This window comes from Daphnia carinata, chromosome 9 (assembly GCF_022539665.2).
Source record: "Daphnia carinata strain CSIRO-1 chromosome 9, CSIRO_AGI_Dcar_HiC_V3, whole genome shotgun sequence".
Lineage (NCBI taxonomy): Eukaryota > Metazoa > Arthropoda > Branchiopoda > Diplostraca > Daphniidae > Daphnia > Daphnia carinata.
The window spans coordinates 4,503,482-4,528,289 of record NC_081339.1 but is presented as its reverse complement, the minus strand read 5'-3'; the positions used below and the strand labels follow the sequence as shown (position 1 = coordinate 4,528,289).

The 24,808-nt window shown below is 39.4% G+C and overlaps 9 protein-coding genes and 2 long non-coding RNA genes across 19 annotated transcripts; 6 read left to right on the top strand and 5 right to left on the bottom strand.

The window, feature by feature from the left end:
• Positions 1-1,075: 1,075 nt before the first annotated feature.
• LOC130688382 (uncharacterized) lies at positions 1,076-4,596 on the bottom strand. Of its 6 annotated transcripts, none has more exons than XR_009000433.1 (6): positions 4,459-4,596; positions 4,126-4,359; positions 2,507-2,633; positions 2,312-2,438; positions 1,741-2,092; positions 1,076-1,563 (listed from the first exon to the last, which is right to left on the bottom strand). It is a non-coding gene; the product is annotated as an uncharacterized LOC130688382 (long non-coding RNA). The 6 variants fall into 6 exon arrangements; XR_009000428.1 differs by having other exon boundaries at positions 1,076-1,559; XR_009000429.1 differs by lacking the exon at positions 1,076-1,563 and having other exon boundaries at positions 1,600-1,819; positions 1,889-2,092.
• Positions 3,749-6,466, top strand: LOC130688357 (NADPH-dependent diflavin oxidoreductase 1-like). 2 transcript variants are annotated; one of them, XM_057511331.2, is made up of 5 exons: positions 3,749-4,010; positions 4,070-5,150; positions 5,406-5,570; positions 5,643-5,875; positions 5,956-6,210. In XM_057511331.2, the coding sequence occupies exons 1-5, from the start codon at positions 3,916-3,918 to the stop codon at positions 5,963-5,965; spliced, it is 1,584 nt and encodes a 527-aa protein (XP_057367314.1). In that variant the 5' UTR covers positions 3,749-3,915; the 3' UTR covers positions 5,966-6,210. The 2 variants fall into 2 exon arrangements, with proteins under 2 accessions (XP_057367314.1, XP_057367313.1); XM_057511330.2 differs by having other exon boundaries at positions 3,751-4,010; positions 6,068-6,466.
• Positions 6,458-9,584, bottom strand: LOC130688356 (protein fem-1 homolog A-like). Of its 2 annotated transcripts, XM_059496737.1 has the most exons (7): positions 9,444-9,584; positions 9,257-9,369; positions 9,101-9,170; positions 8,522-8,925; positions 8,108-8,445; positions 7,712-8,040; positions 6,458-7,619 (listed from the first exon to the last, which is right to left on the bottom strand). In XM_059496737.1, exons 4-7 carry the CDS (start codon positions 8,914-8,916, stop codon positions 6,747-6,749), a joined length of 1,935 nt encoding a protein of 644 aa, XP_059352720.1. In that variant the 5' UTR covers positions 8,917-8,925; positions 9,101-9,170; positions 9,257-9,369; positions 9,444-9,584; the 3' UTR covers positions 6,458-6,746. The 2 variants fall into 2 exon arrangements, with proteins under 2 accessions (XP_059352720.1, XP_057367312.1); XM_057511329.1 differs by lacking the exons at positions 9,257-9,369; positions 9,444-9,584 and having other exon boundaries at positions 9,101-9,216.
• A 237-nt stretch (positions 9,585-9,821) lies between these two features.
• Positions 9,822-11,443, bottom strand: LOC130688379 (protein D3-like). 2 transcript variants are annotated; one of them, XM_057511358.2, is made up of 7 exons: positions 11,267-11,443; positions 11,001-11,101; positions 10,805-10,931; positions 10,594-10,688; positions 10,474-10,516; positions 10,330-10,405; positions 9,822-10,239 (listed from the first exon to the last, which is right to left on the bottom strand). In XM_057511358.2, the coding sequence occupies exons 2-7, from the start codon at positions 11,076-11,078 to the stop codon at positions 10,101-10,103; spliced, it is 558 nt and encodes a 185-aa protein (XP_057367341.1). In that variant the 5' UTR covers positions 11,079-11,101; positions 11,267-11,443; the 3' UTR covers positions 9,822-10,100. The 2 variants fall into 2 exon arrangements, with proteins under 2 accessions (XP_057367341.1, XP_057367340.1); XM_057511357.1 differs by lacking the exon at positions 11,267-11,443 and having other exon boundaries at positions 11,001-11,228.
• Positions 11,444-11,658: 215 nt separating this feature from the next.
• LOC130688373 (protein D3-like) lies at positions 11,659-13,097 on the top strand. Its single transcript, XM_057511350.2, has 7 exons — positions 11,659-11,883; positions 12,076-12,192; positions 12,251-12,377; positions 12,431-12,525; positions 12,588-12,630; positions 12,690-12,765; positions 12,826-13,097. Exons 1-7 carry the CDS (start codon positions 11,716-11,718, stop codon positions 12,965-12,967), a joined length of 768 nt encoding a protein of 255 aa, XP_057367333.2. The 5' UTR covers positions 11,659-11,715; the 3' UTR covers positions 12,968-13,097.
• LOC130688384 (uncharacterized) lies at positions 12,995-15,032 on the bottom strand. Its single transcript, XR_009000436.2, has 8 exons — positions 14,896-15,032; positions 14,727-14,816; positions 14,296-14,624; positions 14,004-14,227; positions 13,844-13,937; positions 13,651-13,788; positions 13,355-13,468; positions 12,995-13,277 (listed from the first exon to the last, which is right to left on the bottom strand). It is a non-coding gene; the product is annotated as an uncharacterized LOC130688384 (long non-coding RNA).
• LOC130688378 (protein D3-like) lies at positions 14,967-16,043 on the top strand. The gene is made up of 6 exons (XM_057511355.2): positions 14,967-15,162; positions 15,233-15,359; positions 15,418-15,512; positions 15,579-15,621; positions 15,692-15,767; positions 15,843-16,043. Exons 1-6 carry the CDS (start codon positions 14,992-14,994, stop codon positions 15,988-15,990), a joined length of 660 nt encoding a protein of 219 aa, XP_057367338.2. The 5' UTR covers positions 14,967-14,991; the 3' UTR covers positions 15,991-16,043.
• A 2-nt stretch (positions 16,044-16,045) lies between these two features.
• On the bottom strand, positions 16,046-18,406 carry LOC130688381 (protein TAPT1 homolog). The gene is made up of 8 exons (XM_057511360.2): positions 18,078-18,406; positions 17,833-18,010; positions 17,612-17,747; positions 17,419-17,516; positions 17,205-17,355; positions 16,970-17,139; positions 16,649-16,913; positions 16,046-16,587 (listed from the first exon to the last, which is right to left on the bottom strand). The coding sequence occupies exons 1-8, from the start codon at positions 18,329-18,331 to the stop codon at positions 16,151-16,153; spliced, it is 1,689 nt and encodes a 562-aa protein (XP_057367343.1). The 5' UTR covers positions 18,332-18,406; the 3' UTR covers positions 16,046-16,150.
• Positions 18,407-19,437: 1,031 nt separating this feature from the next.
• On the top strand, positions 19,438-21,021 carry LOC130688370 (carbonic anhydrase-like). Its single transcript, XM_057511346.2, has 8 exons — positions 19,438-19,567; positions 19,634-19,694; positions 19,772-19,798; positions 19,865-20,026; positions 20,099-20,249; positions 20,315-20,420; positions 20,517-20,747; positions 20,828-21,021. Exons 1-8 carry the CDS (start codon positions 19,535-19,537, stop codon positions 20,942-20,944), a joined length of 888 nt encoding a protein of 295 aa, XP_057367329.1. The 5' UTR covers positions 19,438-19,534; the 3' UTR covers positions 20,945-21,021.
• A 462-nt stretch (positions 21,022-21,483) lies between these two features.
• Positions 21,484-23,027, top strand: LOC130688371 (putative carbonic anhydrase 3). The gene is made up of 8 exons (XM_057511347.1): positions 21,484-21,545; positions 21,613-21,667; positions 21,755-21,781; positions 21,857-22,018; positions 22,084-22,231; positions 22,294-22,399; positions 22,464-22,694; positions 22,753-23,027. Exons 1-8 carry the CDS (start codon positions 21,519-21,521, stop codon positions 22,867-22,869), a joined length of 873 nt encoding a protein of 290 aa, XP_057367330.1. The 5' UTR covers positions 21,484-21,518; the 3' UTR covers positions 22,870-23,027.
• Positions 23,028-23,162: 135 nt separating this feature from the next.
• Positions 23,163-24,805, top strand: LOC130688368 (putative carbonic anhydrase 3). The gene is made up of 8 exons (XM_057511344.1): positions 23,163-23,279; positions 23,353-23,425; positions 23,510-23,554; positions 23,611-23,772; positions 23,844-23,994; positions 24,076-24,181; positions 24,238-24,480; positions 24,534-24,805. The coding sequence occupies exons 1-8, from the start codon at positions 23,250-23,252 to the stop codon at positions 24,654-24,656; spliced, it is 933 nt and encodes a 310-aa protein (XP_057367327.1). The 5' UTR covers positions 23,163-23,249; the 3' UTR covers positions 24,657-24,805.
• Positions 24,806-24,808: the final 3 nt, after the last annotated feature.

Here is a 24,808-nt window from a genome sequence, read left to right as displayed (position 1 = left end):
TAATATATGTTCTTTCTTTAAAAGTAATAATAACAACAGAGTAATAATACTAATAACAACAGAGAATGGCCACCACGGTCCGACCCACGATGGCCCTTTCTGTTATTTCAACCCTTTTTCTCTTACGACAACCATAGCACGCTGACATGGGTAGAACAACAACTAAACACATTCAAGACAATTTAAAGAAAGAAAAAAGGGAAAGTTTAGTTCTTGCCATAATTTGAAAGGCAAATCGCCTCTACAGCCGCCAAAGAAGAAACGGCGGAAAATGAACTGTGGCGAGATGACGCCGTCATTTTAGAACTCTTTTTCGCTTCGTTAGAACATCGACTAGGCGTTTTATATTTATCTACCATGAAAAAATCGGTTTTTTGTGTGTGAAGTGCGTGTGTGTTTACCATTTCTTCTATTACAAATAAAGGGACGACGTGGTAATGAAAAAAATGAACCTACCTCTCAAAAGTGAAAATAACAAATTTTCCAACCTTCATTTATCTATTTATGGGGCAGAGAAAAAAGAAAAAATGCCAAAAGAATTATGAAGGGAAGCGATCGATATTGTCGTTCCGTCGGTTGCCCCCAGAGTCTACTGAGCGAAGCACACAGCTAAAGAAGTTGAAGCTTTTTTTTTTCTTTCAAATGTTCCAAATTGGACCATTTGGTCGTCAATTTTTTTTTGAGGGGCCCGAACGTGATGAAGTAGAACGACTTGATGGAACTACCGCTACTCGTATATTTATATCTATGTATCTGGAGAGTAGACTCATCGGTAAGCAGAAGCTCCTCTTCAGGAATTGCGGCTTGCTGGTCACGCGCCTTGCTGGCCATTAATCAGTGACTTTTCACGTCCCCCAGGTGTATATATATATATATACATTTACTACTTACCCACATCAAAAATTCAAAATGACGGTTAAACATACGGAAAAACGAATAATAATATTCGCAATATCGTCAGAGCTGGGCGGCATTAGTAAGTTTTCCATTATTGAAGTAAAGTTAGAAGCTAACCTGTTTGATTTTTTCTGAGCTCTCATGAATATTCAGGAGGCCATTAGGAATTGTCTTATCGTGCATACAAGCCCTACACGTGTATGCCAACGACACAAGCGAAAGTTTTCGCTTAACCGTATTCCATCATCAATTGTTTTGTTCCTTCTTCTGAAAAATTAACACAACAACATGCAGCCGAAGAGGCCGCCAAAGAAATCTATTTTTTTTTGTAAATACTAAACATAACAAGAGCGATGTGCCAAAAAAACGGGTTTCCTTGCCAAAATTCTTCGTCATCGCCAGCATATATCAGCAAATCCGCCTACCGTGTGTGAGTGTGTCGACAGGCAGCTGGATCGAATCGCTGATTTCAATGCGTGCTATACAGCTCTGTACAGCACAACGTACACAACAGGGGCAGGTGAAGCGTAGTCCAATTTCTTTTTAAGTAAATATCCTTCGGTTACAAAATTGTATGTTGTCTTTCACGAGGTGCCTCATCTGCATAATAGTTCATATATCCGTGCTCGCGCAAGTGGAATAACTGGAACAGTCACCTTCGGCTTTCTGAAAGAAGAAAAAAAAAGGATAATTGTTTTTAAAAACATAAAAACAAGTTTGTTTTTGTGTATAAATTATTTCTTATTGTTGAAAGCGCCACCGTTTTTCCCACAAACACATTTTGCGTCATTTTCGTTCCTCGGTCGATTGCTGCGCGTCCGCCTCATCGGCCAGCTCGCTCACCTTGACGAAGAAGTGTGCCGTGATCGACACAGTATTCAAGAACCGCTATGGCCTTGGATCCGTTTTATTTCGCACGATACTAGTATAGAGTAATAAAATAGCTGTAGTAAATATACATCGACACACATCCGAGAGAGAGAGGCAAAACCTGCAATGAACAGCATATACAGACAAGTCTTATCGATTTTCAGGACCATCGACCATGCGCCCAACTCACTTTTGTACCTATCTATGTGTAGACTTTGCCCTTCCTTCTCTTTTGCTGTCCCGATCGTTTCTCGATTCTCCGAGATCGCAGTAGTTGATACACCATATAGGCGGAGGCATTTTATGTCTGCTCGGCGGTTGCCAGCTAAAAAAAGAAGAGCCAAAAACCAATAGAGAGGGACGTCTATAGAAAAAATAAGAAGCTTGGAGGCAAGTCAATCGAAAAATTAGATAGAGACAATGCGGTGAAGAAAAGAAAGAAACTTGCTTAACCACTTTCAACGTTTGCGATCGACACGTCCTCTATTTAGTCGATTGCATCGATGGGGGGGGAAAAAAAGGAAAAGTTATTCCCGATGCTCACATTTCTTCTATAAGGACAGCCGCACATAATTGAACACGGCACCATTGATTGCTGTTGGCGTGACGTTGTTTCTCTCCTTTCCGTTGCACACAGTGTCGTGCGGTCGTCATGGTAGGTACATGACTTCCTTTTTTGGGTAGAAAAAAAAACAAAAACAGCCAAACATATACGTAACACTCGTCATGTATCACTTACTTGTAGGCCTTCGTTAGTTTGTTGGCAGGATTTCATATACTAATGACTCCTTTACGGGGATTTTCTGTAAGCTTTCTCTATGTGTCACACGGGTCGCAGACAAACATCAAGGAGACCACACCCATATCTGAAAATAAAACAGAAAACAATATGTCGATTAAAACACATAGAAACAAAATCAAAATCGATAAGTTCTGCACGCATTTTCAAAGGCTCAATTTTAGCTGTGTATATACATATATTTGGTACGTGCTTGTGTTTGGCACAAAAGCGCTTCTAACGATAAACACATTCGTCAAGGCTCCATTCAACTGTGTAATGAACCAAACTACTGTATACACTCGAATGACGTACGAACCCAAAGGGTTTCTCTGCACGTATTGGATAGGGACAAGAGAGACAACGATCATCACGGCAGCAGCCGGCTTTTCTTTAACTTCTTTTCAGAGAATTTGAAAGAATTTTACCACGCTTAAGTTATTTCAATGTCATTAAAAAATTTCTCATGTACAACAAAGACGTGCTACAAATATACGATTGATCATGTACGTGCGAATTTCCACTAATTGGCATTTGCACACATGAAAAAGCTATCCAACATAGCACCACCTATTTATCTATAGAAGGTTAGGATTATATTATGATTCTGACGTCAATATGCCAGCTGCTTCGGCATCAAAGGCTGCTGGCACATAATACAAGAAAGGACAAAAATAAATGAAAGAAATTGTAGACGAAATATATAAGCCGGTACGAGAGATCATTATTTTGAGTGCTTGACGACGCCATCGAACGTCCCAAATAACGTGTATGGGGTATGTAGCTTCGGGCTACATAGCGCAAGAGAAAACTATGAGTATCCTAAATAGTATATCCGCCTGGCGACGACATTCGCGGTTTTGTTTTCGGTGGTGAGAGTTACCCAAGTTTGATCTTGGTTAGCATCGACTATCATTTCCAATTAAAACTATGGCAACACGAGCCCGCCTGTTGTCGAGCGGAAGGAGTGTAACTCACTCTTTTTGTAATTTTGCCGTTGCACTATATCGGCACTGCGCTAGATCTATGAAAAGTTGAGATTTTTTCTTAAGATGACAACAGCACATACAGAACAGTTTTCTTTACTGCCGTTCTGTTGTTACACACTATAAAGGGACTCAAGGAGGCAATAAACAAGGAGAAATAAGAAAACCGAGGACAAATATTAAAACGGAATTTGAGCCCCGTACTTCTTTCCAGTAAGAAATGGCTTCGTCGAGTTTTGTTTGAATGCAGACGATGTCGTCCCCTTTGATTTCTCTTTTTATTTGACAATAAACTCATCTGCGTGTTCAATCTACTCGGGTGCAACTAACTTTTTTGCCGCTAGCTAACAAAGTTTCTCCGATATTTTTTTTTCCTAGTAAAGGATGATGCTCAAAGAAAGAAATTTACTTGTACTTTATGGAAGTCAAACAGGGACTGCTCAGGACCTCGCCGAAAGAATCGGCAGAGAAGCTCTTAGGTATATACGATTAACTACTTTCGTTGGACGAATGATTGATACATTTCGTAATGTCTTAGATTTAAATTTGAAGTCAGAGTTATTGAAATGGATGATTTTGAAGTGCAACACTTACCGGAACAGGCATTTGTTGTGTTTGTCTGCTCCACTACTGGGCAAGGGGAAGAACCAGACAACATGAAGAAATTCTGGAGATTCCTCTTGAGGAAGGATTTGTCACAGAGTTCCTTGTTAGAGATGCACTTTGGTGTCCTAGGGCTAGGTGATTCATCCTATCAGAAATTCAACTTTGCTGCCAAGAAGTTACATAAACGACTTCTCCAGCTCGGAGCAAAAGCAATTCTCGACCCTGCGTTGGGAGACGACCAACATGACATGGGGTTAGATGCTGCAATTAACCCTTGGCTGGAAAATTTTTGGCAAAAAACTTTACAAATGTTTCCTTTACCTGTGGGTGTCCAACCGCTGACTCCAGACTTTCTACCTCCTGCTAAATATTCAGTTTCCCAAATGGATTCTATCAATTCAATGGTCATTCAATCATCTAGTCATCAGCCTCACATATCTGCCAAAAATCCATATAATGCTGTCATATCTCAAAACCTTCGAGTCACTTCTCCAGAACATTTTCAGGATGTTCGGCTCATTACGTTTGATTTGAATGAATCGGGCATAAGTTATTCACCTGGAGATGTTGTAATGGTCCAGCCACAAAACTCGGACGACAAAATAGAGATGTTCTTCCAAATTTTTCCTCAGCTCAACAGGCATCAAAGACTTTCTCTTGGCTCCAACAAAGTTGAGACAAAATTGCCACCTGATTGGATTTTACCTGCCACTGGCTTCACCACCGAAGATTGTGCACGTCGTTATTGGGATTTTCAGTCCATTCCACGACGATCTTTCTTTGAACTTCTAGCTCGCTTCAGCACTGACGAAATGGAACGCGAGAAATTATTAGAGTTTGTTTCATCCGAAGGCCAACAAGATCTATTCAACTATTGCAACCGACCTAGGAGAACAATGCTTGAAGTCCTTTATGATTTCCATAAATCTGCTGCACAAGTTCCAGTGGAATACTTGTTTGATCTCATTCCGGCCATCAAACCCAGAGCATTTTCCATCGCTTCCAGTTTCAAGGTACCGAACTCCATAACTGTGCTAGTACTCGGCCACGTGCTGAAAAATGGCGCGTTTTTTTTTGTCAGATAGGCCCTAGATGGGGATGGGTTTCTTTTTCCTGTTTTCGATTCCAACCCCCCATCTATCGCTCGTCTGTTTGTATATCGATCTAAACGGGCTATTTCAACATGTGGCTTAGAAACATATCTGTTGACAAAAAAAGAATCTTTACTTGAGGTATTTTGACATGTTTTTTTTTTCTCGTTCCAACAGACCAACCCGAAACAATTACAAATCCTCGTGGCCATAGTCCAATACAAGACAAAGTTATCGGAACCTCGTCGAGGCCTTTGTTCCACGTGGCTGAGCCGACTAGACTCTGGAGTCCAAGTACCACTGTGGGTTCGTTCTGGGACATTGCGCTTTCCGACCGATCCCGTAATACAACCACTTAAACATAAGACGTAAAAACTTTTTACCTAAACATGATTTTCTTTTTTAAAAAAACAGACAATTCCAGTGATAATGGTTGGCCCTGGGACGGGCTGTTCGCCTTTCCGTTCCTACATCAATGACCAAAGGTTGAGTTTGCATCCAGCTGATAATGAACGCGAACTGTACCTTTTCTTTGGCTGTCGGAATCGTATTCACGATTTCTTTTTCTCCGACGAATGGCTAGCGCTTGAAAAACAAGGACGACTACATCTTTCCTGCGCTTTCTCTCGCGATCAGCCAGACAAAGTGTAAGTATTTTTCTTTACGGATGGTTTGACCATTATATAAGCAATTGGTCATCACTTGACTGCACACAAATATCTCGTAGCATCCGGTGACACCCCGTCGCAACTGAGTGCACACAACGTTCTCCAATGTCATCGCCTGTCTGTTTAATTCTTAATGTTATTTACTCTTGTTTCAACTTTGCGTGGCTATAGATACGTTCAGCACCGGATGGACGAGCAAAGGTTATTGCTGCGACGGCTGTTGATCGATAGTCAGGCTAGCGTTTTCGTGGCCGGAAACGCCAAGCAAATGCCTGATCAGGTGACGCAAGCGCTTCGGGCGGCCTTGATGAATGAGGATGGCGCCAGTGATGATGACTGCTGGACTATGGAGAAAGCAGAGAATTACGTTGCAGAAATGGTAAAACAATCACGCTTACAGCTAGAAACATGGTCGTAATGAATTTGTGGAGGGCGATTGTATTTTCCTACCCATCAGATAATTAAATCTAAAGTCTTCCCGTTGAAATGTTGTCTCCTTCCTACAATGTAAAATCTACAGCTTGCACACGACACAAATGAAACAAACAATAAAACAAGTGATTCGACGTAGTATGTTCATCTTTTAGTTGTTGCGTATTAACACTAAAATGGATCAGGCGAGGGAAGAAGAAAATTTCAAACAATTACAACAAAATAAAGCATTTAAAAGACGCAATTATAATGCGCCATCGAGTAGTAGACGGGCTCGATTGCCTTTTGCTAGTAAAATGTTACCTCTTTTACTCTTATTTACAAATGAGAAGGGGGATTATGGCTAGTCAAAAATGAATAACAGTTCATAAGGTAAGATCATCATTAATTTGAATCGTTCGGTTAAAACAGTATAAGCTCAATGTTTCTCAATAAATGGTTCTAGGGACACTGGCACTTCACCTCGATAGCTGATGCTCTGATTCTTGATGACAGAGGCAGCCAAACACTGCAGACTGATGTGCTGCAATGGGTGAATGGTGCAAGTTGGCAGCTTGAGTAGCATGCTGGCAGGCCGTTCGCCATCACCATTGATCTGGTCGATATGACCGCCGTGATTGAGCAGCAGTTCAACCAGACTGTTGTGATAGTTTTGGATTTTGGCAGCCGTGTGCAGGGGAGTGTTGCGCTTGTGATCTAGGGACGAAACATCGGCCCCGCAATCAATGAGAAGCTGAGCTACCTTGACAGACGGAAAGAAGGTACCCTGTGGCTCATCAAAATAAGTGCTGCTTTTAATTGTGTTGTCCCGATTGGCGGCGAGATGCAGCAGAGATTCTCCATTTGAGGTTCTCGGATCTATCCGTACCACTCGACAAACGAGTTCAATTAGTCTGGCCTTGTCCGGTTGATTCGCTTCGATCGATGTCAATAAAAACAGCAAATGGCTCAGACAGTTGAGGATGCGGTCGAAATTTTCTTGATGTCGGCGGAAAACAGGTCGAACGTAGAGCAATTCCAACGACGCCTCCATATTGTCCACTATTAGTGTGAAGGCTGACATTACGTCAGCGGGACGCAAGGGTTCGCGCAGAAGTCCGCGTTCATGTTTTTCGTGGAGGTCGAGGAAGATGCGCACCAGAGCCCGTGCAGCGAAACAGGTTTCGTTGTACAGCAACGTATCCTTGAGCACTCTCAACTGAAGGGCGTATTTCCACAAGTCGATGCACTGCTGGTACCGTAAGCTATCGGCGTAGGCTGCTCCTCGATACATAAAGCGAAAGATGGCATCCTACAAATAAACAGCGCAAAAAAATCAATTTTCGTTTAGATATCAAGCATTCGTAACTTAACTAACATTTGTTTTAACTTCAAGAAATTTACTTTGTGTGTTGAACCTAGAATCCTCTCGCATATCAACAAACTTTGGGTTCGCATAGCATCTAGATCTGTTGAGAGGTTATCCAGTTCTTCCAACGTTTGAAATTCGACGGCATTGTTGAAATGTGCGGCCGGTGAGCAGATGGTTTTGATAATAGGAGAAGCAGCGTCACGATTGCGCAATTGGACGGCATTGCGCCAGTATTGTAAAGCTAGTTGTAAATCGTGGTGTTCGTCAAGGCACGTCGAACCCATTAACTCGTAAGCATCGGCGATCCGTTCCAAATCGTAAGGGACATTGGCAATTAGGTATTCGAATATCTGCGTCGCTCCTTAAGATTTGTGTTAAAATAACAGTTACTGACATTCAATGAAATTTTCTAACTATAAATCATTTACCTTTTAAGCAAGACGTTTGTAAAGCATCGTCGCCGTATCGACTCTTTAAATATGGATCGGCGAGATACTGCAAGAGAAGTTTGGTGGTTTCCAATCGATGCTCTTGAATGGCGTAATGGAGTGCCGTCTTTTGCTGGATATCCAGTGCATTGACGGCGGCGCCGTGCTGAAGGAGATATTCGCACAGTGGAACGCTCTGGACTGAGTTGATGAGACAGGTTCCACCGTTGTAATTTGCCCGTAAGATGTTGGCTCCGCTTTCTACGAGGAATTGAACAATTTCTTGATGTGTCATAAAACAAGCACTACGAACTGGCGTTGAACCAGTGTCAGACATACTGTTGGGGTAAAAATAAAAACACTGAAACTCTTACGTGCTCTTGTCGTAAAGATTGGATTAGTAACTGAACAAACCTGTCCACATTGGCTCCATACTGCACCAGGCATTTAACTACTGGCAGTTTGCCCGCAACGGCAGCGCACCATAGAGGGGTTACATTGTGAACAGAGCGATCGTCAGGGACTTCATATTTCCCACGTTGTTCGACGTCAGCATTACAAACAGTGATGAGGTATTCAACAATCTCTACATTTCCTTTCTTGCAAGCGATAAAGAGTGGGGCACATCCTTCTTTCATCCGGCATGCTATGTCCCTTCTTTCTGGTTGGTTAAATCTCTCTAGTCGCACTCTGAGGGAATAGGAGAGTCGAGCTGCTGGTGGAGCCAGCTTACACTCTTGATACAGATCAGAAAACAGGGCATCTCTTCGTGTGGAGTGATCAGCTTTCCCAGTTATCCACATTGCCATTCAATAGCCCTATAAAATTACAAGATGATAAATGATCTACAGTCTTTAGATTTCTGTGAGTTCTAATGTTCAGGATGCTCCATGTAATTGGAGAACATGAAATAAGTAGGATTCACAGTTGAACTTGGGTCATTACTTGTGATACTGGACTTGAAAGATTTGCAAATTCTTTAAAAGTTTTTACCCAAAAATGTAAAAATGAAACTTCTTTTAAAATCCGGGACAGAAATTAATTGGAGAAAGTGGGTCAGCTCCTGGAAAAGCACAGGGAAGGAAGGGATTCGTCCAGTTTACTCGTCTCACAAATGGAAAGTTAATTCAAACAAAGAAACCTGTATACCTCGTTTAAAAAAATCCGATAAAGGTCTAAACGATGGAAGAGGGTAAATACAGGCAAAACACTCTTAACTTTGAAAATCTCTTTGAAGCCCTCATCGACGGCATATATTTGGACTAGAATTAAAGAAAAAATAGAAACGTTCGAGAAAACAGCGACACCGAGAATGATGTCTGACTAACTGACTAACTTTTCTCGAGACTGAAGAGAAAATCGTACTTCTCTTCCTCTCATAGCTCCGAGGATGTAAACAGCTATGGCTGCAAATCGATCGTTTACGTTAAGTAATCGACGATCTGCTGAACAAGCTCTGTAACACGACAAAACATCCCACCAAAAGCCGGAATGTAAAAAGAACTGAAAAAAATTATAATCTTTCTAAAGAGCAAGTTGTTTTACAATTTGGCTGCAAGCATTTTAAGAACTATGAATTCGATTGAACGGTTTCCAATGTATTGATATCTAACGAAGAAAGGCGCCAAAATGTGAACGTCTTCTGCTGAGAGATAAGCTTGAAAATTTATGACGTACTAATTGATCAATAGTCAGAATAAATATGTTGGTCTAATGTATTCACTAACCGCTTCACAAAATATATTTTTTGTTGCTTGGCTTGGCGAAAAAAAATCGTCATTTTCACAAGTTATTACATTTTTGTAAATGAAAAATAAATCTCCACACAAAACTTAATAGAAATATAAGTTCTATGACAATACTTGTCTAAGTAATTGGTAAGTTCCAGCAAAACGGAAATCCTACAAAAAAAGCGAAGAAAACGGCAAAAGACAACAGGAATTCAAGGCGTTTGTGTAGACATTAAAGTAGTTTCATTTCTATCACAACCAAATTATCCTGATAGTTGCTCATGAAGCTTCGGAACGTAATCGTCATATTGAGCTTGGAAGAAATTCGCAGCAATAGGCTGTCCCAAATTGTACTTTGCTGCGAACATACGAACGGAAAAACCGATCCGACCTTCACGTGACCTTATAATTGAATAGATAAAAAATATAGAAACCAATTTAATCTTCAGATAACTGTAGGGTAGCTTTCCCTTATAAAAATAAACAATTTACCTATTCGAGATTCGCGGCTCATCGCAGTTGAGTGGACCAGGCTGTTTGTAGACCAAAAAAACATAACGATGAAGGCCTACAATTGGAAAACGTTTTACTAATAAGACTGTCCTACATGCAGTGGTTCTAAAATATAGATTGTACCTGTTCCTTTTGGAGCTCCGGAGCCAATGTACTCCGCTAAAACCTGCCAAACGTAAAGGTTAGCGTAAGTAAAATTTTATTTGATAGCCTTCCTATTTCCTACTTTTGTTCCATATTTACCTCCCCTGTTTTGATTGCATTTCCTTGAATATTCACGATGACCCAATGAAGAACTTGGCCTAGGGTGGGATTAGCTCTTGAAGGGGCATCAGGATCTGAATAATGTACACAAACATTGCTACAGGAGCTCAAAGAGAACTTAATCCAATACACAATGTAAATAGGGAATCTAAGTCACTATTAATAATACATTCTAAATTCTAATCCTTGCCTATCATGCAAAGAGTATAGTTGGTTTGATTATTGGCAGACCATTCTACTTTTAATGGTTCATTTTGTACTTGGGTTGGAGTCAATTCATTCCCTTGATCAACATCTACTCCATTGCCATAGGAAACCTACAGTAAGATATTTTTATCATTACATAATTTTATTAGATAAGAAAATTGAGATTTGTAAATAGTTACATGGACAGGATATGGTGGGACAACATCGATGACATCAGGCACAACTCCATGAGATTGAATTGTTGACATTTTTTCCATTGATGATTTTACTAAATCAATTTCTACAAAGAGGGATAGGGCTGTCATAAACATAGCAGAAGATATCAACATTCTCTTATCAGCTTCTCAATAGAAATAAGTAATTGAGACTAAAAAGATAGGTTCACTTAAATATCTACAACACCTTAATTTTGGCAGAAACAATCAGGTGTAACAGTTTTACCTACCAGTTAGTTCTTGTTGGGGAATTTACAATACAGATTCAGTACCAATTAAATCTGTGATAAGAATGGCCAATGACCATAACTACTTTAATTTCATTTGTACATAGAAGACGCATATCTTTCACAAGAGATAACACTAAATATAAGCGTGCTTGACACGTGATCATATAAAAAGTCTGACTATTTTATTTTTTTCTAGGTCCAATCGTTAAATATCGTAAATTAAAATTCACAAAAGATCGACTGTTCTGCCAAAATAAGTGCTGATTGTGGATAATTTGTATACCCCCTACAACACTTAAATGCATTGTAAACACAACAACCTGCTGCCATCTACCGTCGACAACCTTACTATTTTTTTTTCGTTTCCAGATAACAAAAAGCTACGACTTTCTTTTCGTCACGGGGATATTTTTCGTTGTAAAAAAAATTTCGCACGTGTGGCAACCATTATGTCGGTTACAGCCTTGAGACATTTAAAGACCGTCAATAACTACATTACTTTGATTCGTGGCTCGTCATCTTCACGCCATTGCAGTCTAGTCGCCTGTAGCCGGCAGTCGATATTCAATCGGGGAACAAAGCCGTTACTTTCTTTCGAAACTCTTCCGCGGTTCACGGTAACTCCATTTGTTTTTCTTTTCGAACAATGTAGAGTACCATTCCTACTCTGTAGGAGTACGGAGGAATCTGTGGCACTTTTCCGAGTACCTACCCACTAGGTCACCCATAGTCTAGTTCCTCAGACGCACTTTAACGACTACATAATGTTTCAGCTAAACACTTCTTTAGTTGCTTGTTTATTATTTCAGCTCGGTTCGAATCATTTTAGACTCGCATCCTCGCAAACGATTCAGAGAAAACCAGCAATGGAAGCTCATGGAGTTGTCCCAGATGTCATCAACATTGCCCCATCTGCAACCATTACAGTACACAGCATTTAATTTCTTCTTCCTGAACCGACACTATAATTTTGAGGATTTTAAGATCAAATATGATAGTGGATCAACTGTTGATGGAGGAAATGAGTTGACCCCCACTCAGGTGCAGAATGAACCAATTCATATTGAATGGCCTGTTGAAGAAGGAGCTCACTATACTCTTTGCATGACTGGTAATTGTGTTTTTGACAAATGATATAGTGATTATTATAATACATTCTTTTAGACCCTGATGCTCCTTCAAGGGAAACACCCACCTTCAGAGAATGGCATCATTGGCTTGTTGTTAACATCCCTGGCAATGAAATCAACAAAGGAGAAGTATGCACTGTTTAAACTTTCTGTTTGTTTGCAAGTAATAATTTGTTCTGTTCCCAACTAAGGTTTTGTCGCAATATGTTGGCTCTGGTCCTCCAGAAGGCACTGGTATTATAAATCTAGAAATACTGCCTTGTCATTCAGCTTGAATCTACTAATAATTATAGGTTTGCATCGTTACGTATTTTTGGCGTACAAGCAACCTGGTCCTCTTACTTGTGACGAACCTCGCTTGACCAACAGGTAGTTTTGTTCTATATGGAAAGACTGAATTTTCCTAACTTTTTTCCCTGTTGTATTTAGGTCAGGAAAACATCGCGGAAAGTTTTCGATCCGCAAGTTTGCCGAGAAATACAACTTGGGACAGCCGATTGCCGGAAATGTTTACCAAGCCAAGTGGGATGACTATGTCCCTAAATTGTACGAACAGCTTGGAGATGATTAAAATGCCTATCAGCATTGAATGAAAATGCTGCAAAAACCTTAAGTTTTCAAAGTTTTAGCGGGATATTGTTAGCTAAAGTTATTACTGTTTAACCGGTCAAACAAATATAATCCATTGCTTAAGAGATAAACTCTTGGCCGTTTTTCTCTATAGATTATTAGAGGGCTTTATCCCAAAATGCAGGGAAGATGCGGATAACGCCCCAATATTTCAGTTACAAATCGTCCCCGAAACGGTTTTTACACTTACTTGATGACATACGGGGAAACTGGAACACATTGTTAACGGCAGAATCCACTACACTTACGCCCTTGTAAATCGAAGAAAAAACTTGGTATCAATAGCCAGAAACGATCGAAATTCGTTGAAATTATGTCCATTTCTCACAATTTAAGTCGTTGCAGTTCGAACGTCGACGTTATTCGTTCGTATAGCCTCATTGTCGCTTGAATAGTCATAGTCGTTCTCCAACCGCAGAAGTAAGAGATCACCGGCACAGACCTTATTCCCAAATTTACGGTAATTTAATTGGCAATTAATGTCTTAATGTGGTATTCTGGTATACGTTTAGACACTAGAACACAAAGTTCTAGAAAACTTTGCCTACTGGTGCCTCGAAACTACGAATTTTGAGATTTAACTTCAAAAACAAAAATCTTTACCAACAGCATAAAGTTACTTACCCGGGAAATTATCCGTTCTTGTCTGTCCATATTTTTAGTTCCCTTCTTTGTATTCTCATCATCCAGAGGAATTCAACAAAGGAGCAATGAAAGGACACGCAATTGTCCCGGATGTCGTCGATGTTGCACCAGCCGGAACTATTGACGTACTGCGCGTTAGATCATTTTACACAGTTCGTATTAAATATAATACGTTTAGGTCGAGTATGATAGTGGTGCCATCGTAAAAGAGGGAAACGAATTGACACCTACTGAAGTTCAGAATGAACCTGTCCGTGTGAAATGGCCTGTTGAAAAAGATGCACATTATGCTTTAATGTTGATTGGTAGTTAAATTGTAAAAGGCTTTATACAAATCTTTGTATCAGAAATGTTTAACTTTGACAGATCCTGATGCCCCAACGAGGACAAAGCCAACAGCCCGAGAGTGGCAACATTGGCTTGTAGTAAACATTCCTGGCGACGACTTCAAGAGAGGAGATGTAATCAGCATACATTTTTTCTGCATAATGTACTTATGAGACCAAAAAGTTTTATTGTTTTAAGGTTTTGTCCCAGTATGTTGGATCTGCTCCTCCTAAAGGCAGTGGTAACAATAATTGGATCCAAAATTATTAAAATTTCTCAATTTAAGCTTCTCGTTACGTGGTGATAATTGCAGGTTTGCATCGATATGTGTTCTTGGCCTACAAGCAGCCTGGCACTCTCATCTGCGACGAATCTAAGTTGACCAAAAGGTATCTCTGTATCCTATACCTTACGTGAATGTCCGCTCGCTGACGTTTTAAATTTAGATCAGGAAAACGTAGGGCGCACTTTTGCGCCAAAAAGTTTTCTGAGAAGTACAATCTGGCCAAGCCGGTTGCTGGAAACTGGTTTGAAGCACAATGGGACGAATCTGTCCCTATGATCCACGCTCAGCTTACAGACGAATAAGTAAAAATTAGTCACCCACAGAGGAACTGCAACTTTTCCTAGTTTGTGAAGCGTGAAAGTTAAAATTTTAGTTACCCATGAAGTACCTATTGGTAAACGTACAAAGTAAATCCAAAATACAAACTTGTTTTTTAACTTACATGGATGGAAAGGTTTTGCCATTATGTCGAAATAGCTGGTTAGGGTAACATTTGGTTCTGCTTTTCTCCTTGCGGTGTATAACGGCGGATCTAAATTATAGTTAACGTTTGTCATCCCTCCGGGAATGTGCACCGTTACGGACATGTTAAAGCTCTAAGATCTTAAAACCTTTTCAACTCAGTTGTCGGTAGATAGTAGTCGTTGAAGGGTCACCGCTTCTTCGAATTAAATACTTTTCAGATAAAACAATCTTGAGAGCTAATTATGTTGTCCGGGTTGAGGTACTTTTCAATTGTTTCAATGCTTCTGCAACTGAATTCGATTCCTTTTCGTAAAGCTCTGCGACAAACTAATGGCGATAAAGCCTTAAGTTATTGGGAAAGTCTTAGAGTAGTTCCTGACGTTATCGATGCTGCTCCTTCAGAAAGCATTACTGTATACCCAGGCAGTAAAATTATGTATATTTTAATTACCCTTGTTTACATCTATTCTTTGGAATATTTAGATTGAGTATGACGGTGGACTGGCTGTTGTTGAAGGAAACGAATTAACTCCTACCCAAGTACAGAACGAACCTGTCAAAATTCAATGGTCATTTCAACCAGGAGATCTGTTTACCTTCTGCCTTACTGGTAGTGGTTCCTTAATGGGATTTTATGTCCTTTTTGTTACACGCCTATTCTTTGCCAGATCCTGATGCTCCTTCAAGAGAAGTCCCATTGTTAAGGGAATTTCAACATTGGCTAATTGTGAATGTTCCTGGCAACGACATAAAGAAAGGAGAGGTAATTCGATTAATATTCAATTTTCTCCTTTAGTTACAAATGAAATTAGTAAATGTTTAAATTTAGGCTCTGACCACTTACCTAGGATCTCAACCTCCATTGTTATCTGGTATTTAATTACCTTTGTGATAAAAATCGGAACGGATTTCTCCCAGATTAAACCATTAACTATCGGATAGGTTTACATCGCTACACATTTTTGGTGTACAAGCAGTCACAGTATCTTACATGTGACGAGAACCGCTTGCCCAATAAGTTCGTATACCTAAACTTCGATATTTTATACCGTAATTAAGCTCCTTTCAATTACGCGTTTTGCATTAAATGTAGAACACTGAAAGGGCGTGGAAAGTTTTCCATCCGAAAGTTCGCCGAAAAATATAATCTGGGTCAACCAGTTGCCGGAAACGTCTTCCAAGCTAGATGGGATGGCCTTGTGACGCAGCTCCATCAGAAACTTGAAAAACTTAAAGATTAATTTTAAAAACTCGGCAGCTGTAATAAATAAACTTAAGGTTAACTGAAAACTTAGCTTCTGTTCCATTGTATCACTTTTTATTTTTTAAATATCAGTTAGGATTACGTTTTTCATGGTGTGGGACCGATGGTTTGTCGTAACTTTTGTTTTTTTTTTCTTGCTATTTCGTGTTACTTTCCGTGAGAGTCTGTTCGTCTTCGTCAAATATCTCTTCATTCAGACAAATACTAGTTAAGCTTACTGTACTGTTGGAAAATATGGGTTGACCGAGTTCCGGTATGAGAGGAGGAATCTGAGGTGGTGTTCCCATTCGCATCCTTCTAGAACCCCTGCGTTGAATGACCGAGCGTCGGGGTGGTGAATGAGATGCACTTCGAAATTTGACGGGGAAAGCCAAAATATCGGCATCCGCTGGATTTGGAGCAGAATTGAGCTGAGTCAGTTGTGACTCATCGATGCTCATGGAGCGAGTGAACAAGCCAACGGGTTCTGGAAAGGATTCATTTTTTGGTACAATATCGCGATCTTCAGTTGCATTAGATCTTTTTTCAGGTCGAGATGCTCTGGGGGATGCACTTCCTGAAGTTGACGCCGCAACTAAAATAAAAATTTTTTTGAACTAATGTAATAAATTTTGGCGATCTCTGACTAGGGATACCTATAGATCCCAAACCTGTAGCTGCAGCTGCACTGGCGCGTTGCTTTTGATGACTATCAATAAGGTCGCATGCTTTGCCGAGAGTGATAATATTGCTAAGGATTCGGAAAGAACCCAGGCAAAGAAATGCAAGAAAAAGGATGAAAGCGTCCCCGCAATCGGTTATCTGCACGGCTTGACTCACAATGCGAATAGCTAAAACACCCAGTGGTAAGGGTATGAAACCCATCCGACGAGCGACCAAGTCGGAGTGATCGGTAAATGCCTACAGTTAATCCAGTAAATCGGTTTAGAAGTTGTGAATTAATCAAGGTTACTTACATGTTTCTGCTTTGTTGCCGCGAGGTCATATGCAAGACTGAGTGTAAACTCTTGATAGATGTGTGATGGAATATCGTTGAAGCGAGTGATAAATGCGTGTTTCACCCAGTCGACAATTACCTCAGCTAGGATAACCATTAGGCAATCAGGAATCAACACCCAAAATCGTTCTGAAATTGTATAAATTATAGAAGGGATTGCTTTGGGGAAACACTATGTTAATGTTAGCTACTACCTTCTTTCCACATGTACTCTCGCATTGTTTGTATTACTACAACCAGTAGAAGGATGCTGAGATGAAAGCGTTCTCGTACGTCAGAGCAAGATAACTGGAACAAGTTATTTTTGTCAAATTTCTTGAATACACTGCTTTTTAGTTCAACAAACTAGAGAAAGTTAAGGTTGGTCACAAATGCTGTTAGATAAAAAGATTTTTTAAAGAAACTCACATTGTTGGACATCATGATAGTTAGCAAGGCTTTGTTACTTGAATTAATTGCCACATTGAGTGTGGTTGCTTGAAGAAGTACCAAAACTGTATGCAACACTAAGTTCAAGATAAGTTAATAATGTAAGGAAAACATTTTTTTAAAATTAATAATAAATAACACAGATGAAATAGCTTTGCTTTAAAAAGGATACAGACATAAATAACAGCCATCATGAAATGAGGAATAACACCCAAGTGTTCTCTTTTCCTCCCTTTGCTTTCTGTTGCTGTCCAAAAAAGAGCATCAACAATATCTTGTCCAAACACAGAAAATAATCTGTCCCCAGTCTAGAACATTGAAAAATATAAAAATTCATGTATACATTACATGGTTAGAATTAAGTACGACCATTGAATAAATAAGATGACTTACCTCAAGCATGTTGTAGAATATATATAACTTTATGACTGACTGACTTTTGATTAAATGATACATCATGGCCATATCAACATGTGAGAGGATGACACAGCAAATTATGATAATAGTTCCTTTCAAAATATCAACTATTTCAGAGGGCTGTAAGATGCGTTTGTAATTGACTCTGTTAAAACTGTGGTATGATTGAAATAAATCAGCTCAGCAGTCTGAAATAATAGGTGCAATACTGTAAATAATACCAGAAAAAATGCAGTAGTGGACGCGTTGTCATGCCCCACAAGGCAAGCACAAATCTGAGTGGTAGAAAAGTAAATAGAAACAGAAACGCATCTGTACATTGAAAGAAACCGTAGGACATAAACTTTTCCACCTCTCGCGGTATTTTCATGAAAAGGTACACTTTCTCTCGACGAGCAACATACCGCTCTTCGTCATGTTCTAACTGATATCCTCTATAAAGCTCTGCTCTTATAAAACTGTAAAAAGATGGCATTTTTCATGAAAGGTAACAAGTTAATTTGTTGGGGAAAAAAGTGTAGGGGAAAAACACATGGAATGCCAGAGAAACGGCATTGGTACATTCTTGAAAAGAAAGAGTCTGCTAGACAAATATAAACAAGGAAATAATGTGAGGTTCCATGTTCAACCGCTAGGTATAACGATGTAGTGAATAATTCAAATTGCAAAAAGGTTTTAAAATCAACGTCTAACTTACAAACGCTAAACACGTCAATGCTAAGTGAACCCCTTCCTAAGAATCATTCATTATACGTAGATTATTTGTGTCAGCGCCATTTTTGGCTGTTGGCAAATGGCCGAAATGGTAACTAGGGAGCAGAATGGCAACTAGGCCTAACCACGTGATTTAAACCGTAGGGTGTACAGGAGTATCTTATGAGATATGACTTGAGCTGTGAATCGCGAGACGGCATGTAGCCAGTAAAACTAATTTCGGGCTATATTGCTAATCAGCTCAAATTATCTCATATAATTTCAAGCCATTTCCATCTTAGTACTTTAAACAGTAACTAACGAGTTTGATTGTTAAAGTATTAAGATTTGGCATGCTATCGAAACGTGACGATGCAGAAAGCAAATGGACGAACAGCATCAAGAAAGACGAATCAAGGGTATCAATAAAAAAAAAGAAATTAATCTCCCAGAGCAAACTTCCCATGTTGATTAAGCCCTGTGAAGCCTACTTGGCCTAATTTTCTGTTGTACTTTGATAATATGGCATCTGATGATTTGATAAAGACGATTTTGGAGATCACTGGCACAATCCATTTGAAAATTCATGTCTACGTTAAAGAAAAAATGTGAGCTTGACATTTGTTTGAAATTACACTCCCTGAGACTGATTCAGTGATTTATGGTACACAGTCCAATGCATGCAATTATCAAAAGGAAAAGATAAGTGCGACCAAGCTGCTCCGATCAGGGGTTAAGAAGTAAATTGCAAAACCAACAAATAAAATACCCAAAATGGAAAACAAAATACCATTAAAGATACGAATGGTTGCAACATCTGGGATTTGAATTATCTCCTCTGTCTAATACAAACATTTAATTCCCAATCTGTGATCCGGGTGTAGGGCACCATCGATGAAACCATATAAAACCTTACAGAGCTACTATTCGCTACCAACTGCAGTACACGATTGAACACCGTGATCAAATTAAATGAAAATTTTCAATGGACATGCGAGTGCTAATATCCCTCCTGCAGGTAAATCAACGATGAAATTAACAAAATGATACATAAGTTTATCAATATGTTTTGCAATTCTTTCAGATTATCCTAGTGGTCTCGTTTGAACTAGTAAATGGTGCTGTAATCGACAGAAACCGTGCAGGTATTTGCCATGTCTTCAAACCTTGATGCTCAAATTCGTCCCATTTTAAATGTCATATTTCATTTTCCCATTTTCAGACTTGAGAAGCGAGTGGAATTATGACGGTAATAAAATCTCTAGTTAATATTGCTTAGAAATTTCTAATACTTACGTTGCTACATTCGTAAAAGATCCCAGTCTATGGCCTGTTAACTTCCCAATGTGTGGAGGTGAGCAACAGTCCCCAGTTAATCTTGATCGACTGATTGGTATTGAGGCTACCTATCCAAAGCTAATGCTCGCTAATTACGATAAAGTTTTCGTAGAGGCTCTTAGTAACAATGGACACACAGGTAATATAAGGAGCATGATTTATCTGTTTTTTTCTTTTCTTTGTTGTTTAAGCATTGAATTTTCTATTTTAGTTGTACTCACCTTACCTGAAATTCTGTCGAGCCAAGAAGTACCACACCTGAGTGGTGGTGGATTAACGGGCATTTACAATTTTGATCATCTTCACTTCCATTGGGGCAGTGACTTCACGCGAGGCAGCGAACACAGAATCTCTAATCAAGCGTAAGAACCTTGCAATGAATCCACCATCTGAGGAACGCTTACCGAGCATAATAATTAATACTTAGGTTCCCGGCAGAACTTCATATCGTTCACTACAATCAAAGGTATGCGGATTTTGCAACAGCGTCTGCATTTCCCGATGGTATAGCAGTATTAGCTATCTTGATTGAGGTAAAAGAAGACGTTTTGCTACCCTTTCGTACAGCTCTGAATGAGTTAAATTTTTATTGTGAATTTAGAAACATAAATGTACATTTATTTTGCCAGATATCAGCCAGGGATAATATCGCTTTCCGTCACATTCAACACTTTGAGAATGTAATCCATCCAGGAGGTACTCCCACTTCTAACGTGCCAATTCCAATTCCACTTGAAGACCTGATTCCTGATGATCCTGATGCGTTTTTCCGATATGATGGTTCGCTCACAACTCCTGAATGCAACGAATCAGTTACTTGGACTGTGTTTGAAACTCCCATTGCGATTTCAGCGCGTCAGGTACATAATCTTACATATTAATAACACCTTTTCTGGCTTTCGCTTAGTAGTAATTTTCGTTGAATATGTGTATGAAATAGTTGAACAAGTTCAGGGAGCTATTCACCTCCGGGAATGTTCCTATGGTGGACAACTATCGCCCGCTTCAAGCACTAAACAACCGTGTCATAACTTACCGTTCATCAGGTTTTAACTAAGAATGCGTTTGCAGACGGCTATACATGAATATGCCGTGAAAAGTAATACAAATATACAAGGACCTTTTGGGGAAAGGCCCGCTTGCCGACTGTCTTTTTCGTGCTTTGGTTTTATTTCCAAAATTAATCGAGGAATAAAACGTGATTGCCTTGTGACTGTATAACACCTTATCTCATCGATTTTCACTGTTGCTTAAATATAGCTAGGTCAGTCGAATCCAGGTCACCGTTTTCCAAATGTGGAACGACACTTTCACTTCAAGTTATTATTATTCTCGTTACGGTAAACAGATTCGCCTGGGTAAGTATAACATCTAAAAGTCGCACAAAGCCAAATCTGACGTAAACCAGATTGGTATGTACCTCATGACTGGGCTTACGAACCAATGCGAAGTTTACATTAAACATGATCAAAGCTCATGCGATTCGAAAGTCTTCCCATTTTATCTGGAAGTCAGGACATAAGCATGTGATTGAAGACCATCCGAGGTCAGAGATTCAATATAAAAGGCGAAACAATCAAGCTTGAGGGAGGCATTGTACTTTCATCACTTCGCCTTTCTCATCTTCCACTATGGCTAAACTGGGTTTCCTGTACAAGGTGAATATACTCGATTTTTCACAAAACAAAACCGAAAATTTTATTATTGGATCCATTTTCTGCACAGCTGTTGGTGGGAATTTGCTCCGTAGCGGCGATTAGTGCTAATCCTGCAACGCCAGGTAAGATATCCAATATTTTCTCAAAGTGATATATAAAATTCATTTAGGGTTTTTTATTTCATTTTGGTTGGTTGCATCTGTGAATAGCACCACCAGCCCATTGGAGCTATGCAGGTAAGTTTGGTTACTCAAATTTCTATTTCAAACAAAGTCGTATAACTAATTGTGATTGTCATTGTGAACGGAAAGAACGCGTGCATTGGAAGGAACACTTTTCAGCTTGCGGAGGCGAGCACCAATCTCCCATCAATCTCGAATATGCTTCATCCATTGCAGCCGATTATCCGAGTCTGATGTTTAACAACTACGATCAGGTGCTTCCCGAGATGCTAACCAACAACGGACACACCGGTATGCGCTTTCAATTACAAAACATTATTATGAGATGCTTAAATTCTGTTTTAAAATTGATGCAGTTATGATGACTGTAAATAGCCAGTTCAACGAAGAAGTGCCTTTCCTTACTGGAGGTGGACTTACTGATACATACAGATTCTTCCAACTCCATTTCCATTGGGGAAAGGACTCACAGTCAGGCAGTGAACATACTATCAACGGTCGAGCGTAAGACGATTATTAGATAACCTGTAATATTTTAATTTAATCAAATTTATCTTTGTGAAAAGATATCCTGCTGAACTGCATATTGTTCACTACAATACCAAGTACGGAAATTTTAGCACAGCTGTTGCCCATCCGGATGGATTAGCTGTTTTGGGAATCATGATTGAGGTTTTGAATAAGAATTTTTAGTTTACGTGCAGAAAAATTTACGATTGAGCTTATTTTTTTTTAGCTGCAAGGCAGAGACAATATTGCATTCCGTCATCTAGAACGGTTTGATGAAATCCTGAATCCTGATAGTGATAAGAAAAGCGCTTTGACTTACTCAGTCCCATTGTCGGATCTTCTTCCGGATAAAACTGGAACCTTTTTCCGATACATGGGCTCTCTGACCACTCCCGGTTGCAACGAAGATGTCACTTGGACAGTTTTCGACACTCCGATCGCCATCTCAGAGCGCCAGGTATGAAAACATTCAATTTTAAACAAATTAATGTTAACTATTTTATTTGTTGTTTTAGTTGGAAATTTTCAGGCTGTTAATTGATTCAGAAGGCCAACAATTGGAAGACAACTTCCGTCCCGTTCAAGAGCTCCACGATCGCGTTGTTCATTACCGAACAGAAGCTTCATACTAAGCCTTATAACTCCTCAACAGTCAGTTTGAACCCCAAACGTTTTCGTTTACTATTATATTGATATGTTATACAGAAGTAGTAATATCAAGGCAATGCCCATTATCGTATATCATATTGTTTATGGAATAATTAATGGAATACACTGTCTATCATATGCATTTTCCGTTTTGCAAATATTGAAACACCGAGTTGCATAACCCTGTCGCAGTTCGCTTGGCGTGTTTCTTTTTTTTTTTTCTTCTTTTTTTTTTTTTTTACCGCAATTACATTTCCTTTGTTGAGACATTTTTAACGGAATTGCAGTCATTAACTGACACTCCGTAAGCGTGTTGTATACTTACCGTCAAAAGATTGGATTTCACTAGTCCGTCAATCACACCATGCACTCCAGCCTCAGATTTATTTTTACGGTATTGTAATACTTCATAAGACCAATCACAGTTTAACGAGGATTACGTAAGAAATTTTTTAAATATTATTTAGTTAATGTTTTACGTGTTCGACCGTCGAGCAATGGCAGCTGGGCTGAAGGCCCTGCCACTAATAGGACCAAACAGTACGTTTCTTTAATTTCAACAGTGAATCTATTCAAGCTGTCATTAACTTTACATTAACTTATATTTGTTGGTGTGATTTTTAGTAACGATAAATTCATCGGTAGCGGGTAACACGTGGAACTATGGCGGTAAGACGTTCTCGTACCATAATTTAATATTTAGTACTGAAGATTACAATCAACAGAGTCTGTTGAATGGCCAATTCATATTGCACCTTGTGGAGGCAAACACCAATCTCCCATCAACATTAATCCCCATAAAGCTCTCGTTGTCAATTATCCCAAATTATCGTTCGGTTTTTACGACAAGGTGTTTCCTGAAACGGTCACAAACAACGGCCACACAGGTATTCGAATCTCCAATGTCTCTGTACATTTTAATTATTACCTTCTTGTAATTATTGGTATTTAACCACAGTTACGCTTCAAATTGGTAAGAGAGAGGGAAAGGATTATCTTCCGTACATTGAAAATGGAGGATTGTCTGATCGGTACATTTTCTATCAACTTCATTTCCATTGGGGCAGCAAAAGCAATAAAGGCAGTGAACATCGTATAGCCAACAAAAGGTAAAAATGCTCCACCTTCCTCATTTGAATATTGTATTTTAATTGTTCCTGTATTCAATTTTGCTTCGTACTCCTTGAAAGATATCCGGCTGAACTTCACATGGTTCATTTCAGTCAGAAATACGATAATTTCACAGAAGCTTCGAAGCATCCAGACGGACTGGCTGTTCTCGCTGTTCTTATAGAGGTACATATCGTTAAAGACATCGCTAAACATGTGGAATTCTATTAAGAAAATTTCAGATGGAGAAGAGAGATAACATTGCATTCCGGCACATTGAACATTTTGATGAAATTACGAGACCTTCTGCTAATCGAGGAAACTCAAGCGTATCGAATCTTTCAAATCCAGTCGCGTTGGAGGATCTGATTCCCGACAATCCATTAACTTTTTATCGTTACAACGGATCGTTGACGACTCCGTTGTGTAATGAAGCTGTCATCTGGACTGTCTTCGACACACCAATAGCTCTCTCTGAGCGTCAGGTGAGTGTATCTATAAGTTTAGAATGACAATAGATTAAATGGGTTTTTGGTAGATGAACGAATTTAGAGAGCTATTTGACGAGGAAGGTCATCACCTGACAGATAATTTTCGACCTGTACAGTCCATTCACGATCGACTGGTAACTTATCGCAATAACAAAACTATATTTAACTAAGTTGATCTGGCGTTCAAATGTGAAACGCCTATTAAATTTTCTAGACCCATGCAATTATCCTTACTAATCGATTTCTAAAGACATGTACCTTCGCTACAGATTTTATTTCTTCGTGGAGCACGATAATAAATGTAAATTTTGTATTTTAATTC

Excerpts from the sequence above, each read along its gene's own strand:
- LOC130688357 (XM_057511330.2), top strand. The coding sequence starts at position 3,916 with ATGATGCTCAAAGAAAGAAATTTACTTGTACTTTATGGAAGTCAAACA. Across the intron at positions 4,011-4,069 it reads ATCGGCAGAGAAGCTCTTAG|ATTTAAATTTGAAGTCAGAG; the intron begins GTATATACGATT and ends GTAATGTCTTAG. Across the intron at positions 5,571-5,642 it reads TGCGCTTTCCGACCGATCCC|ACAATTCCAGTGATAATGGT; the intron begins GTAATACAACCA and ends TTAAAAAAACAG.
- LOC130688356 (XM_059496737.1), bottom strand. The coding sequence starts at position 8,916 with ATGGCAATGTGGATAACTGGGAAAGCTGATCACTCCACACGAAGAGAT. Across the intron at positions 8,446-8,521 it reads TATGGAGCCAATGTGGACAG|TATGTCTGACACTGGTTCAA; the intron begins GTTTGTTCAGTT and ends TTACCCCAACAG. Across the intron at positions 7,620-7,711 it reads TTCTAGGTTCAACACACAAA|GATGCCATCTTTCGCTTTAT; the intron begins GTAAATTTCTTG and ends GTTTATTTGTAG.
- LOC130688379 (XM_057511357.1), bottom strand. The coding sequence starts at position 11,150 with ATGTTGATATCTTCTGCTATGTTTATGACAGCCCTATCCCTCTTTGTA. Across the intron at positions 10,689-10,804 it reads CTATACTCTTTGCATGATAG|ATCCTGATGCCCCTTCAAGA; the intron begins GCAAGGATTAGA and ends TACATTATTCAG. Across the intron at positions 10,517-10,593 it reads ATGCAATCAAAACAGGGGAG|GTTTTAGCGGAGTACATTGG; the intron begins GTAAATATGGAA and ends TACGTTTGGCAG.
- LOC130688373 (XM_057511350.2), top strand. The coding sequence starts at position 11,716 with ATGTCGGTTACAGCCTTGAGACATTTAAAGACCGTCAATAACTACATT. Across the intron at positions 11,884-12,075 it reads AAACTCTTCCGCGGTTCACG|CTCGGTTCGAATCATTTTAG; the intron begins GTAACTCCATTT and ends TTATTATTTCAG. Across the intron at positions 12,631-12,689 it reads TGGTCCTCCAGAAGGCACTG|GTTTGCATCGTTACGTATTT; the intron begins GTATTATAAATC and ends TAATAATTATAG.
- LOC130688378 (XM_057511355.2), top strand. The coding sequence starts at position 14,992 with ATGTTGTCCGGGTTGAGGTACTTTTCAATTGTTTCAATGCTTCTGCAA. Across the intron at positions 15,360-15,417 it reads GTTTACCTTCTGCCTTACTG|ATCCTGATGCTCCTTCAAGA; the intron begins GTAGTGGTTCCT and ends ATTCTTTGCCAG. Across the intron at positions 15,622-15,691 it reads TCAACCTCCATTGTTATCTG|GTTTACATCGCTACACATTT; the intron begins GTATTTAATTAC and ends ACTATCGGATAG.
- LOC130688381 (XM_057511360.2), bottom strand. The coding sequence starts at position 18,331 with ATGCCATCTTTTTACAGTTTTATAAGAGCAGAGCTTTATAGAGGATAT. Across the intron at positions 17,140-17,204 it reads AGAGTACATGTGGAAAGAAG|AACGATTTTGGGTGTTGATT; the intron begins GTAGTAGCTAAC and ends ATACAATTTCAG. Across the intron at positions 16,588-16,648 it reads TACAGGTTTGGGATCTATAG|TTGCGGCGTCAACTTCAGGA; the intron begins GTATCCCTAGTC and ends TTTTTATTTTAG.
- LOC130688370 (XM_057511346.2), top strand. The coding sequence starts at position 19,535 with ATGGACATGCGAGTGCTAATATCCCTCCTGCAG. Across the intron at positions 20,250-20,314 it reads CACAGAATCTCTAATCAAGC|GTTCCCGGCAGAACTTCATA; the intron begins GTAAGAACCTTG and ends ATTAATACTTAG. Across the intron at positions 20,421-20,516 it reads TATTAGCTATCTTGATTGAG|ATATCAGCCAGGGATAATAT; the intron begins GTAAAAGAAGAC and ends TTATTTTGCCAG.
- LOC130688371 (XM_057511347.1), top strand. The coding sequence starts at position 21,519 with ATGGCTAAACTGGGTTTCCTGTACAAG. Across the intron at positions 21,782-21,856 it reads AGCCCATTGGAGCTATGCAG|AACGCGTGCATTGGAAGGAA; the intron begins GTAAGTTTGGTT and ends GTGAACGGAAAG. Across the intron at positions 22,019-22,083 it reads AACCAACAACGGACACACCG|TTATGATGACTGTAAATAGC; the intron begins GTATGCGCTTTC and ends AAATTGATGCAG.
- LOC130688368 (XM_057511344.1), top strand. The coding sequence starts at position 23,250 with ATGCACTCCAGCCTCAGATTTATTTTTACG. Across the intron at positions 23,555-23,610 it reads TAACACGTGGAACTATGGCG|AGTCTGTTGAATGGCCAATT; the intron begins GTAAGACGTTCT and ends TACAATCAACAG. Across the intron at positions 24,182-24,237 it reads TTCTCGCTGTTCTTATAGAG|ATGGAGAAGAGAGATAACAT; the intron begins GTACATATCGTT and ends AGAAAATTTCAG.